The sequence below is a fragment of the Tyto alba genome, unplaced genomic scaffold (assembly GCF_018691265.1).
Source record: "Tyto alba isolate M040663 unplaced genomic scaffold, T.alba_DEE_v4.0 Super-Scaffold_11, whole genome shotgun sequence".
NCBI lineage: Eukaryota > Metazoa > Chordata > Aves > Strigiformes > Tytonidae > Tyto > Tyto alba.
The window spans coordinates 12,990,853-13,002,301 of NW_024881273.1; the positions used below are offsets into that span (position 1 = coordinate 12,990,853).

The following is an 11,449-nucleotide window of genomic DNA, read 5'->3' on the forward strand; positions in this document are numbered from 1 at the left end:
GTGCTGCGGCACCAGGTCTTGTGCAGGGAAAGGGACAATGTGGAGCCAGGGATGGACCAGAGAGGGCTCTCTGGGAAGGGTGGCTGCTCCCTGCACCAGGCCAGATTCTGGCCCCAGCAGCACTGGGTGTACTGGGCAGGGCAGGCAGCCCCTGCCCAGCCCAGCTGCTGAGCCCTGCCTGTCTCTGCCCACAGGCTCAGCTCTCGTTCAATACGGACACACTGTGCTGAGACCCCCCGGGGCAGCCACATCCCCCGGTTGTGAAGCCACCTAACCATTTTGGCCTCTCCCCTCCCTTCACCCCGTCAAGCAGAGCTGCCACGGCTGGAGGCGTGTGCCAGGGAGGACATGGTGGGTACTGCACTGGCCTGGACGGACCTCACAAGCCACTGCCCGCTGCGTGGCCTTTGTCCCCTTCAGCTCCAAGGGCAGTGTCACTGCGTGGTGCCCAGGGCCACCGTCCTCGTCTGGCTCGCCCAGCCAGTACATGCCACGGTTGGAGACTGTGAAGAGAAGGACAGGGCTTGGTGCCAGTGCTGCTGGCCCCAGGTGCCTTGTGAGCGATGCCTTTGGTTGGACACCTGTGTTGCACTCACCCTGGGGACCTTTGGTTGCAGGGACACCCCCCCACCACCAGCACTGGCACCACCCCAGGCCTGGCCCTGGCAGGGCAGGAGGGACAGCTGCTTTTGCCTTGCTTCCATCACCGCTGGCTTGAGCCTTGCCCTTAGCACTGTGGGGAGCTCGGGGTCCAGCGCCATGCAGGGAGGAGCTCTGGTGCTTCAGCCGCAGTTGGTTTCTGTCACCAGCGGGATGTCGCCGGAGACCTCCACCCTGTCCCAGATGGGGGTCTCAGCCCCGTGACTGCGTCCTGCCCACCCGCACTGCTGCCAGCCAAGGGGTCCAGAAACGCCGGCCTTGCCATGCGTGTGCCGGGCACTTGGTACCATCCCCAGGGCCGGGCACTCCTGCAGAGGGGCACGCGGTGGGGCAGAGGGGTATTTCACAGGGTATTTCACATGCTGGCACCAGCTGTTTCTCCCCTCTGCCTCCAACCACGTCCCTCCTCCCGGAGCCCCTCACCCTGCCTCCTGCCTGCCCTCACCGGCTGCTTTCCCCACCACAGGGCGTTGCTGCGGTTGTGCCGCCTTCCTGCTGTGTCCCCCTCCTTATCCCCCCTTGCCCTGGCACTCATCGCTCAGTGTCTGGCCCTGTACAGGAGCCACCTGCGCTGGTTTCTTATTGTTGAGCCAGTGGTGATACTGGAAGTGGGGTTACTGTACCCCCAGGATGGCTTTTAAAGCTGGCAGTGGGGTGGCCCTGAGGTGCGAGGGCAAGACAGCTTGGCAGGGGAGGGGAGGATGGACTGCGGCAGAGGGGCTGGCGGTGCCACCGGGGCTGGCAGCGTCACCGGGGCCAGCAGCAGGCACCCCTCCCTTCTGCAGAGGATCCTGCTGCCTTGTCACCCACAGGGGCTGTGCCCAGCACCCACAGCCCAGCAGCACCCCCCAGCCCACCCCTCTCCAGCGACCCGTGGCCGTGCCCAGAGGTGGGGCGATGGCAGGGCCTGTGACACCGATCCTGACTGCCCACCCCGTGGTTGGCCCCAGGCTTTCGCAGCCCCCCGTGCTGTGCACAGCCCCCCCCCCTCCTTCCCAGCGAGCACCCAAGGCTGCGCTGGCTCTCTGTGTCCCCACTGCCCTTTCTGCCGCCCTGGCACGGACTCAGCTGGAGGCCCTGGGCCAGCTCCTGCCCACTGGCAAGCGAGCAGCACTGGGCACGCCAGCTCGCTGTCGTGGGGCAACACACTGCACGGGGAGGTGGATCGGGGCCAGCCCTGGCCCCACTCGGGCACGGGAGCAGGGGCAGACCCAGGTGGCAGCTGACATTCCGCTGTCCCCACGCCCTCCGGCCTCGCCAGTCCTGTATGCCACCTGCTATAGATTGTGATACAATATACAGTATTTTCAATAGGGGAAAAATTTGGGGAAGATAAGCTCTATTTTCAGATTTTTTCAGACCATATTTTTTTTAATGGCATACCGAAAACTGGTTGGTTCTGGAGTGGGGTGGATGGCACGGGTGGGCAGCCCCCGCCTGGGGTGCTCCCTGCTCCCTTGCTGGGCACGCTCTCCCTTCCTGGGAGAGCACTGCGGGGGACAAGCCAGCTCAGGGTTAGCCCTTTGCCACCAGGGAGAGAGGGGGTGATGTCAGCTTTGGGTCCCCAGCCGTGACCTCGGTGGTGGCACCCTCAGGCCCCCCCAGGGTGGGCATGGCACCCTGCTCTGTGCGCTGGCCTGGCCTTTGTCCTTGCCCTGTGCCTGCCCTGCTGCTCAGGGCTCCAGGATGGTGCTGGCACCCTGGGCACAAATCTCGCCCCACCAGCCCTCCCATCTGCTGCCAGGCCACCGTCCCTGTGCCCCATGGCTTTTGATGGTCGATAGAGATGTTTTTATGCCCCTGGCATGGCCTGCCCATGCAGTCTGAGTGGCTGCAGTGCCCTCCCTGCCCTGGGCCCGGGGCTGCCCAGGCACAAACCCCAGCTGGGGGGTACCCCAAGGGTGGCAGCGGGGTGGGAGCAGGAGGGCATCGCCCCAGGGCAGGGGTGGCTGCTGCCTTAACACTATTTTGCTTTGTTGAGTTTGGCCCCGCTTCCCGCCTCACCTCCCTCTGCACGTCCTTGGCCACCAGCCGTGGGCACAGCACCAGGGCCATGCCCGGCCCCGGGCACAGGGCACCCCTAGGGCTGGGGACGCCTTGGAGGAGCCTGTACATTGCAAGCAAAAGAAACAAAGATGAAATGTGAAAATAATGATTGTTTTAAATAAAAAATAATAACTGGAGCCAGTGAGGCTGCATGGTTGCTGGTGGGCAGGCGTGCCAGGGCTGGGTGCCCAGGGAGGGACTGGGCTGAGCAAGCGCTGAGGAGGGGGTTCACAGTGCACTGACTGGCGTGGGGGTGCAGGAGCCTGGCGTGGGCAAAGAGAGTGGGGCACAACGCAGGGCCGTACCCCACACTCGGCCTCTGCAAGGGTGCGCGGTGGGGCTGGCGGGGGGCACAAAGCTGCACAGAGCAAAGGCAGAGCAGGCAGGGCACGCAGGCAGGAGCCACTGACAATGCTGCAAGCTGTCCTTGCTGCACTCGGGCTGGCAGCAGCAGCCGTGGCCGGGGCCCCACGACAGGGTGTCTCCCGCTGCGCTGTGCAGCCAGGCATGGGTGCGAGCGGGTGCACCCTGGGGAGGAATGTGGGCTGGGAGGGGCTGCGGAACCAGCACGGGCACTCGTGCTACAGCCACCACTCAGCCAGCAGCCGCCACCCAGCATGGCCGAGAAACCCCAAATCCAGCTCTTCGTCAAGGTGAGGGGCGTCACGGAGGTCTGGGGTGCCCCAGACTGGTGGGCACCACTGGCCGTCACCCCTGGCAATTGCTGGGCTGGGGCAGCTCAGGGCTCTTCTCCAGGGCAAAGCGCGATGCTGCTCGTCCTCCGTTCCTCCCAGCACAGGGGGCTGCGGGTGCTCAGCCTGGAGTGTTGGACTGGGATGCCCCCACAAAACAGGGGCCTCTCCCTAGGGCCCCTCCCAGCCACTGCCCGGCCGTGGCAGTTTGTCCGGCTGCACAAGGCAGGACAGGGTCCTCCTGGGATCACGCCCAGGGGTGACGGGGCCACCAGCATCGCCATCACCTTCCTCCAGCACAGCCCCTGCCGCACTGGGCTGTACCCAGCCACAGCTGCTCTCTGCCTGGCAGGCTGGGGGGCCCCTGCTCCCCCAGGGGTGCCAGGGCCAGCACCCACTGTGCCACGCGGGCTGCTCTGGGGTGGGGTCTGGGGGCACCCTGCCTGGCTTAGTGGGTGCCACGAGCTGCCAGCACTGCTCCCCAGCCTGTGGCCAGGCTGGGCTTGGCTGGGTGGGGGGTGGCACACGCTCTGCCACCGTCAGCCTGTGCCTACGGGGGCTGCCTGGCCAGCGCTGCCCCCGCGCCGGGGTGAAGGGGCAGCTGAGCTCCCCCTCTCTGCCTGCAGGCAAGCGAGGATGGGGAGAGCATGGGCCACTGTCCCTTCTGCCAGCGGCTCTTCATGGTGTTGCTGCTCAAAGGGGTGCCATTCACCCTCACCACCGTGGATGTGAAGAGGTGAGTCGTGCCCCTCCACTCACCACGGGTGTTGCCACCGTGCGGTCAGGGCGATGGGCAAGGTGTGCCTTGCCCTGGCACAAAAATGGGTGGGTGGTAGATCCCCAACACCTCGGGAAGGGGAGCGAAGGGTGGGCACTGTGGGATGCATGGAGCCTGTTGCACCCTCCCACCGCTGCCCGAAGGAGGCTGGTGGACATTTTCCAGGGAAGAGCTGCTTTGGGCACACACTGATGCAGGAGCAGCCTGGGGGCACCACCTTGTCCCTTTGCTCAGGACACACGCGTGCATACACACACGCGTGGTGCCCTGCGTTCTCATCTCCCACAGGGCACTGCACTTGCTGAAGGACTTCGCACCGGGTGCCCAGCTGCCTGTTTTGCTCTACAACGGCGAGCCCAAGACTGACACAGTAATGATCGAGGACTTCCTGGAGAACCAACTGGGCCCCCCCATGTCAGTGGCTAGCGCTGCCCTGAGAGGGGGCAAGGAGCCAAAGAGGGGCAAGACAGGCTGAGAGAGGGAGCATGGGCAGGCAACACATGAGCCTGCCAGCCCCTGCCTCCTTCCTCACCCGTACCCATGTCCCTGCAGGTTCCCCAGCCTGGTCCCACAGTACAGGGAGTCAAGCCTGGCTGGGAACGACATCTTTCACAAGTTCTCCACCTTCATCAAGAACCCAGTGCCTGCCCAGGACGAGGGTGAGGAGCTGGGTGGGGGGGGAGACCTCATGCAACCCCTCAGGTGCCACCAGCCTGAAGCCTGGACAGGCCACCCTGAGCCTCTCCAGCCCCCCGCTGCCCCAGGCCATAGCTGGGTCTCTCCAGGCACTGTCCCTCTCCACGGGGTTCAGCGCGGCTGTGCCAGGGCTCTCTTGGGAGAGCAGGGGCCAGGTGCCAGCCTGGGCCAGGCAGGGGGCCAGGGCAGACCCACGGGGCACCGTGCCTGCAGCGGGGCTGTGCCCTGACCCAGCCGTGCTGCCGTCCTTCCCGCAGTGCTGCAGCGGAACCTGCTGCGGGCCCTGCTGAAGCTGAACGAGTACCTTAGTGCCCCCCTGGAATACGAGCTGGCCCGCAACCCCCAGCTCCGGGTCTCCCAGCGCCGCTTCCTTGACGGGGACCAGCTCACTTTAGCTGACTGCAACCTGTTGCCCAAGCTCAACATCATCCAGGTGAGCGCAAGCAGCCTGGTGCCATGGCCTTTCCCTTGCCCTGGCTTCTTGATGAGACTGGCCCCATGCTCTCGCCTCCCCCCTGGCTGCCTGCAGCAACACCCCCACTCTTTTGCCAACCCCTTTACGGCTCCGGTGCCCCCCTGGCACCCCCCTCCCCATGCCCCCTGGGCAGCACACTGCCTTCCCACTGACCTCACTCCCCTTCACATCCCCGCCAGGTGCCACCCCTTCTCATGCAGTGTCAGGTGTGTCCCCTGGCCTCCTGCCACCCATCCTGGCTGGCTGCTGCCCCAGTTTGCAGGGCCCTCCTTGGCACACACTCCTGGGCAAGGACTCACCCTGTTTCTGCCTGCAGGTCGTGTGCCAGCATTACCGCCGCTTCGGGATCTCCAAGGACCTGCAGGGTGTGTGGCACTACCTCAGTGCTGCCAGTGAAACCAGGGAGTTCAAATACACCTGCCCCAGCAGCGAGGAGATTGTGCAAGCCTATCGCTCCGTGGTCCGGTCGCCACAGTGAGCCAGGCACGTGCCCAGGTGAGCACAGGGCCAGCGTCAGGCAGCAGGCCAGTGCCCACCTCAGTCCTGCTATATCCATCACGGTCCTGCCTGCATCCATGCAGGAGGGCAGAGACGATGAGCTGTGCCCCCGCCACCCAAATTCCCCCAGCCGGCACACCAGCCCACGGTGCCAGCAGTAATCTGCATCACACTGAGCCTGCAAACTCATTCCCACCTCTTTTGCCACCCTCCCTGCCCAGCCAGGACCCCCACGACCTGCCCTGTGGTGCCTCAAGCATCGGGATGGGTGCAAAGAGACCACAGGCACCATCTACCAAAGCTGGGCAACGCTGAGGGCAAAGGTAGAAGCTGGGGAGGAAAAGCTGCCCAGAGCAGAGGGCTGTGGGGTGCAGAGAGGGCAGTGCACTGCAGTGACCACCCCTGCAGGCTCCCTCAGAGGCACACTGTGCCACCCACCAGGTGAGCGACCGGAGGCAGGGCTGTGCCAGGGCAGCAGGCACCGCAGGATGCCCCTGAGGAGCTGCACCGGGTGAGGGGAAGCAGCACAGCCACGGCAGAGCCCTGGGAATGGAGCCGGAGGGATGGCACAGGTGGTGGACATGGCCCAGCCCCCTGGGTGAGGGGAGTGGAGGGCATCATGCTCCCAGATCCTGCCATTAGGAAGCTCTCAGGAGCAGATTTGGGAGGGATGGGGGTGAAGCGAGGCAAGTCCAAGCCATGTATCAGAGCTCCAAGAAATCAATAAAAGCTTTGCAAGTGAGACAACTGTGAGTCTGGAGTGACCAGCCCCAGCAGCTCTCCTCTCTCGCAGGACTTCACACAGGCCTCCCAGTGCCTAACAAGGGCTGGGCTCATTCTCCCAGCGCTCCAGGGGGCTGGGGAGGCTCTAACCACTCACCCATCAGCCCACTGGCACAAAGCTGGCAGGAAAGTGAACTCCTCTAAGCCCCTGACCCTCCAGGTTAAGTTGAAATCGGCCCCAGGGTTCCTGACCAAAGGAAAGGCAGAATGGACTGACACATCCATGCTGTCACAGTCCCTAGAGACTGGCTGGCTAAAACCACTCTTACTGGCAATAAGTTAAGCACAGGCAATCTTTTTGTTACATTATGATATAACAGTTCTTTAAAAAACCCAACAAATCATGGCAAGCAAGGTAGAGAGGTGTCCCCTGCCAGCAGGAAAGAGCTGCAGGGAAAAACGCCACCACTTCTGTTACCCCTGCCCCATCTGTCCCCCGCAAAGGCCCTGCCACTGCACCAGCTGAGGATCTGCTGCCTGCTCAGGCTCCAGCCCTCTGGGTCCTGCTTGCCCTACCCGCCTCCCTAGATGCAAGGGGCTCAAGCAGACCCAGGGTGCAGTGAAGCCTCTTCCACCAGCCACACACATGGTTGACAAGGCTCTGGTAGGGTTGTCATCAGCGGATGGGACAGCACAGGTCAAGAATCTTCAAAATCCACTCCAGACGGTGCCTTTTTACTAGGAAGAGATGGAGGGAACATCACAGCCCAAAGCCCCACACCCTGCTCCCATGCAACTACAGAGCAGTATCCACTGGATCCCTGCACAGCCCAGCCCCATCACTGCACCTGGGGAAGCACTTACCTTTTGAAGCCAGGGTTAATAAGAGACTCTCCTGGGATCTTCCTCTTGGCCGGCAAAGCTGAGCCAGCACCCCTCTTCTTCCTGGGGCTGGGGTCTGCCTCAGTCAGGATGGGGATTGCAAAAGGTCAGCTAGTTGCTTTACCAGCCCTGTAAGCCCCTCCATGCCCAGGGTGAGCCTCTAGCAGCCCAGCCTGGCAGGCCCAGCATCTGCGGCAGGTGAATAAGGGCCAAGCCTGGTCTCTCCCAAAGCAGCAGGAAGAACAGCAAAGCCTGACCTCCTGGAGGCTAGTAACCTGCCTGGCAATGCCCAGCATCTGACCTGAGCACAGTGCATCCCAGATACCTCGAGAGCCACTGCGCTGAGCCCTGGACCCTTCTGCAACAGGGGAAGGGCATCAGCACAGCGGAGCAGCTGACAGCAGCCACAACTGAGGGGACTCAGTGTCCTGAAGAGCACATGGGCACAGGACCAGCTGATTCCTGGGGAAGAAAAGGCAAACAAGCACTGGGACCATGGGAGATGTCTTCTGGCCACTGCCTACCTGGCAGGAAGCGCTGCTGGCTCCAGGCATCATTCTTCTCAGGGCTGCAGGAAGGTGCCGGTGTCTCCACCACTGCTGAGACAGGAACCAGAGCCACAGCTTGTGACAACGCGCCCCAACGATGCCCACAGCTCCAAAGCAACCCCAGCAAGCTCCCTCCCCTCCACAGCCAAACTGAGCCACATTCTCCTTCCAGCACACCCACCCAGGCTGCCGCTGCCCCAAGATCTTCCTAGACCCCCAGACTAGAGACCTCTAGAAGGCAACTCCCCCTCCACAGATGTCGGCACGGCGTTGGCCATGGGGACAAAGTTGCGTTTCTGCACAGAGACAAAACGCTGTGTCCTCTGGCCCCACACAGGATCTCTTCTGCCTGAGGTGATCGGGTACAGACCCTAGCCAGCCCAAACAGGAAAAAGAAGGCAGCACCTCTGCTGCCCAGCCCTTCTGGCCAGTCTACCCGGGATCAGTGAAGGGAAACCACCTGAGGCTAGGCCAGGGAGGCCCAGCCTTCTCCCATTGCTGGCTTTGCTGGATTTCCTGGGGCATCTTTGGGTGTGGGGGGGGTGACACCGCAAAGGTGGCAGGGAGCTCCCTGCCCTTCTCCCACCCTCACCCCGTTCCAACCCCCGCCACGGACCTTCTAGGCGTTTCTCCAGGCTTTCGATGCGCCCTGCCATGCCAAACACCAGCCCCTGGAGCTGGCTCCTCGCCTCGGCGACGGGCAGCTTGATGAGATCCAGGGCTGAGCACCGGGCCTCCTCGCTCCGCGGCTGCAGCGTGGCCGTCCCCTCGCCCAGGCTGAGCGCGGCCGCCCCGCGCCCCACGGCCTCCCTGCGGAGACGCGCCCGCGCTGAGCGGGGCCCTCGGCGGAAGGGCCGGGTCCCCGCCGCTGCCGAACCCACCTCAGCTTCTCGCCGTGCTCCTCCGGCTGGCACGGCTGGGGAGGAGAGGGAGAACGTCCCAAAAAACCGGCCTGCCCCGGTCCCCGGCCCCCGGCCCCGCCACCGCCCCGGCCCCGGTACGTACGCAGCCGAGCGGCGAGCGGGCGGCCGGAGCCCCGGCCCAGACTTCCAGCCCGTCGGTCACACTGCGGGAGGCAGCGGCTCAGGCTGTGGCTGTGGCGGAGCCGCCCGGCCCCGGCCCCGGCCCCGGCCCCGGCCCCGGCCCCGGCCCCGCACTCACTAGACTGTGCCGCCGGGGCCGGGGCCGGGGCGGCAGTAGCAGAGGTACCTGCCCGTCCCGCCCCGCAGCCGGTGGAAGGGCCCGGCCGGCTCCGCCATGGCGGCAGCGCCGGAAGGGGCGGGCGGGGCCGGGCGGCGGCGCCATGGTGAACCTGGGGCTGCGGCGGGTGGAGGACGGCGTGGCCGCCAAGCACCCGGTGCGCCCCCGGGGCCGGGGCGGCGGGGGGGGGCGGCGGGCCCGGCCACCCGCGCCGACCCCGCGTGTGTCCGCAGGCGCTGCCGCAGTATGCCGCCTGCCAGTCCCACGCCTTCATGAAGGGCATCGGCGCCTTCCTGGCAGGTACGGCCCGGCCCGGCCCGGCTCCCCCCGCCGCCCGGCCCCTGGGCCCGGCTCCCCCCGCCGCCCGGCCCCTGGGCCCGGCTCCCCCCGCCGCCCGGCCCCTGGGCCCGGCTCCCCCCGCCGCCCGGCCCCTGGGCCCGGCTCCCCCCGCCGCCCGGCCCCTGGGCCCGGCTCCCCCCGCCGCCCGGCCCCTGGGCCCGGCTCCCCCCGCCGCCCGGCCCCTGGGCCCGGCTCCCCCCGCCGCCCGGCCCCTGGGCCCGGCTCCCCGGGGCAGCCCGGGCGCGGCCGCGGCCGGTAACGGCGCCCGGGTTTTGGCAGGCAGCGGAGCCGCCTTCGCCGTGCAGAAGCTGGTGAACAAGAAGCTGCCGTACAGCCTGCAGTGGAGCCTTCTGCTGGCGGGGGGTGAGTGTCCTGCCCGCGGCCGGGGCAGCGGCGGGAGCCGGGCCGGGTGGCAGGCGGAAGGGCTGTTTGTCCTTACAGCGGGGCATGTCCGGCCCTGGCTCCTGTCACATCCCTGCACCTCCCGGCCCTGGGAGCCTCACAGGCAGCTGCGGCAGCTCATAAGCTGGCAGGTGCTTTCCCCACCACCGGTCCTTGGCAAATACCTTTGCCGCCAGCGCTCTTGGGAGCGTCTCGGTCTCTTCAGCCACAGGGTCCCTTGCCAGCTATGTGGTAACCAGAGCTGAGACAAGGAAATGCTCCAACTTCTGGATTTACCTGGAGACAGGCAAGTCCCCACAGGAGCTCGCCACAGCTGGTAGGTGTCTCGGCCCACAGGTATGTTCACATCTCTCGCTGCTGCTTTCCCTGGGCTTGTCATGCCTGATTCTTCCCTGCTGCACCAGTTTACTCTTCTTGCCTCATAATTAAGCTGATGACTTTGTGTCGTTGCCAAAATCCCCATGTAAGTCTCACGCTGTCAGCCTGCAGCTGAGGGATGGGAGCAGTGCTAGGATGGCTGGAGCACCCTGCCTGGTCTCTGCCTCCCGCGTCTCCCCATGCTCTGGGCCATCGCCTGCGCTGCAGGTACCTGAGCAGGGCTGGCAGCACGGGGTGGGAGCACCTCCTTCTGCTTGCTGCCCTGCCTGCTTTGTGGGTTCACAAGAGCCACCATGAAGGGCTTGTTTGCTGGAAGAAGAAGAAGAAGAAGAAGGTAGGGGATGGAGGGAAGCACCTACACACCCCAGTTCCTCGGTGCGGTGAGCAGAGCTGGAGTGGATGGTTCTCATGGCTGCTTTCTCTCACTGGTGCCGTGAGCTCTCAAAGCTAGGCCTAGCTGAAGAGGTTTTAAATGCTTCACGAGGGCTCTGTGGTTCTCTGCCTATCCCTGGCAAATATGCTGGGATAGTCCGGGGTCCAGGGAGCTTGTTCTTTCTGTTGCAGAAAATCTGCCCAGCCCAGAGGACAGAGAGAGTGTGGCACCGCTGGTGAGGAGGAACATATACGGGGATGTTGTGGAGTAGCTAGCAGAGCACAGTGCGTTGTGCCTGTGTCCTGCTTCACCCCTTCCTGCCTGCCCAGCCTGCCAGAGACTGGTGGGCTCTGTGGCCCTGCCCAGGAGCTCAGATTATTCGACCCTACAGTGAGAGTGTGGTGGAGGCTCTGTAGGGGTTGCTGCCTCCCAGGTGGCCTCTGCACATCACACATGGTAGGGTACAATAAAATTTGAGAGCTGAAAGCACTCAGTGTGGACAAATTGAAGTCTGGCAATGGAACAGGAAGAGCAAGGGTGCAGGTGGTAAATGTCACCATGAGGCAACCTCTGCAGTAAATGTTGGGAGCAGAGAGCTCTGGATCTTCTGAGGCCATGGCATTCGCATTCTGACAGCACGGGACTGTGAAACGACTGCAGGCATAGATGGGTCTGGGCGAAGCTGTGGGAGGGCAGAGCTGTTGCCATGTGCTCTCTGTTTCTTGAGCCTAGCTGGTCAGTAGTGTCCCTGCTCCCATA

General features: G+C 64.6%; 4 protein-coding genes across 27 annotated transcripts in view; 3 read left to right on the forward strand and 1 right to left on the reverse strand.

The window, feature by feature from the left end:
* ABCA2 (ATP binding cassette subfamily A member 2) overlaps window positions 1–2,843 on the forward strand; it is a 36,519-nt gene extending 33,676 nt beyond the window's left edge. For all 6 annotated transcript variants that reach the window (XM_042786897.1, XM_042786894.1, XM_042786892.1 and 3 more), the window contains one exon: window positions 195–2,843. In XM_042786897.1, coding sequence (XP_042642831.1) covers window positions 195–230 — 36 coding nt within the window. In that variant the 3' untranslated portion in view covers window positions 231–2,843. The remainder of the gene's footprint in view (window positions 1–194) is intronic.
* A 99-nt stretch (window positions 2,844–2,942) lies between these two features.
* CLIC3 (chloride intracellular channel 3) lies at window positions 2,943–6,589 on the forward strand. Of its 4 annotated transcripts, none has more exons than XM_032994794.2 (6): window positions 2,943–3,359; window positions 4,025–4,134; window positions 4,465–4,590; window positions 4,729–4,835; window positions 5,130–5,305; window positions 5,664–6,589. In XM_032994794.2, exons 1-6 carry the CDS (start codon window positions 3,324–3,326, stop codon window positions 5,823–5,825), a joined length of 717 nt encoding a protein of 238 aa, XP_032850685.2. In that variant the 5' UTR covers window positions 2,943–3,323; the 3' UTR covers window positions 5,826–6,589. The 4 variants fall into 4 exon arrangements, with proteins under 4 accessions (XP_032850685.2, XP_042642836.1, XP_032850615.2 ...); XM_042786902.1 differs by having other exon boundaries at window positions 4,070–4,134; XM_032994724.2 differs by lacking the exon at window positions 4,025–4,134 and having other exon boundaries at window positions 5,664–5,842; window positions 6,287–6,589.
* Window positions 6,590–6,923: 334 nt separating this feature from the next.
* On the reverse strand, window positions 6,924–9,303 carry PAXX (PAXX non-homologous end joining factor). Of its 10 annotated transcripts, none has more exons than XM_042786911.1 (7): window positions 9,208–9,276; window positions 9,004–9,064; window positions 8,880–8,914; window positions 8,615–8,808; window positions 7,975–8,049; window positions 7,433–7,526; window positions 6,924–7,306 (listed from the first exon to the last, which is right to left on the reverse strand). In XM_042786911.1, exons 1-7 carry the CDS (start codon window positions 9,255–9,257, stop codon window positions 7,267–7,269), a joined length of 549 nt encoding a protein of 182 aa, XP_042642845.1. In that variant the 5' UTR covers window positions 9,258–9,276; the 3' UTR covers window positions 6,924–7,266. The 10 variants fall into 10 exon arrangements, 8 of the variants coding, with proteins under 8 accessions (XP_042642845.1, XP_042642842.1, XP_042642841.1 ...); XM_042786908.1 differs by having other exon boundaries at window positions 9,160–9,266; XM_042786907.1 differs by having other exon boundaries at window positions 8,880–9,064; window positions 9,208–9,303.
* On the forward strand, window positions 9,247–11,179 carry TMEM141 (transmembrane protein 141). Of its 7 annotated transcripts, none has more exons than XM_042786915.1 (5): window positions 9,247–9,355; window positions 9,432–9,498; window positions 9,817–9,900; window positions 10,145–10,275; window positions 10,882–11,179. In XM_042786915.1, the coding sequence occupies exons 1-5, from the start codon at window positions 9,302–9,304 to the stop codon at window positions 10,927–10,929; spliced, it is 384 nt and encodes a 127-aa protein (XP_042642849.1). In that variant the 5' UTR covers window positions 9,247–9,301; the 3' UTR covers window positions 10,930–11,179. The 7 variants fall into 7 exon arrangements, 5 of the variants coding, with proteins under 5 accessions (XP_042642849.1, XP_042642850.1, XP_042642848.1 ...); XM_042786916.1 differs by having other exon boundaries at window positions 10,145–10,259; window positions 10,859–11,179; XM_042786914.1 differs by having other exon boundaries at window positions 10,145–10,255.
* The last annotated feature ends 270 nt before the right edge of the window (window positions 11,180–11,449 follow it).

Coding starts and splice junctions, on each gene's coding strand:
- CLIC3 (XM_032994633.2), top strand. CDS start 3,118: ATGCTGCAAGCTGTCCTTGCTGCACTCGGGCTGGCAGCAGCAGCCGTG. Junction 4,591..4,728: donor AACCAACTGGGCCCCCCCAT/GTCAGTGGCTAG, acceptor ATGTCCCTGCAG/GTTCCCCAGCCTGGTCCCAC. Junction 5,306..5,663: donor CCAAGCTCAACATCATCCAG/GTGAGCGCAAGC, acceptor TTCTGCCTGCAG/GTCGTGTGCCAGCATTACCG.
- PAXX (XM_042786903.1), bottom strand. CDS start 9,303: ATGGCGCCGCCGCCCGGCCCCGCCCGCCCCTTCCGGCGCTGCCGCCAT. Junction 9,065..9,159: donor GGCCCCGGCGGCACAGTCTA/GTGAGTGCGGGG, acceptor TGCCTCCCGCAG/TGTGACCGACGGGCTGGAAG. Junction 7,527..7,974: donor CCAGCAGCGCTTCCTGCCAG/GTAGGCAGTGGC, acceptor TGACTGAGGCAG/ACCCCAGCCCCAGGAAGAAG.
- TMEM141 (XM_042786912.1), top strand. CDS start 9,302: ATGGTGAACCTGGGGCTGCGGCGGGTGGAGGACGGCGTGGCCGCCAAG. Junction 9,356..9,431: donor GCGTGGCCGCCAAGCACCCG/GTGCGCCCCCGG, acceptor GTGTGTCCGCAG/GCGCTGCCGCAGTATGCCGC. Junction 9,901..10,144: donor GAGCCTTCTGCTGGCGGGGG/GTGAGTGTCCTG, acceptor CGGTCTCTTCAG/CCACAGGGTCCCTTGCCAGC.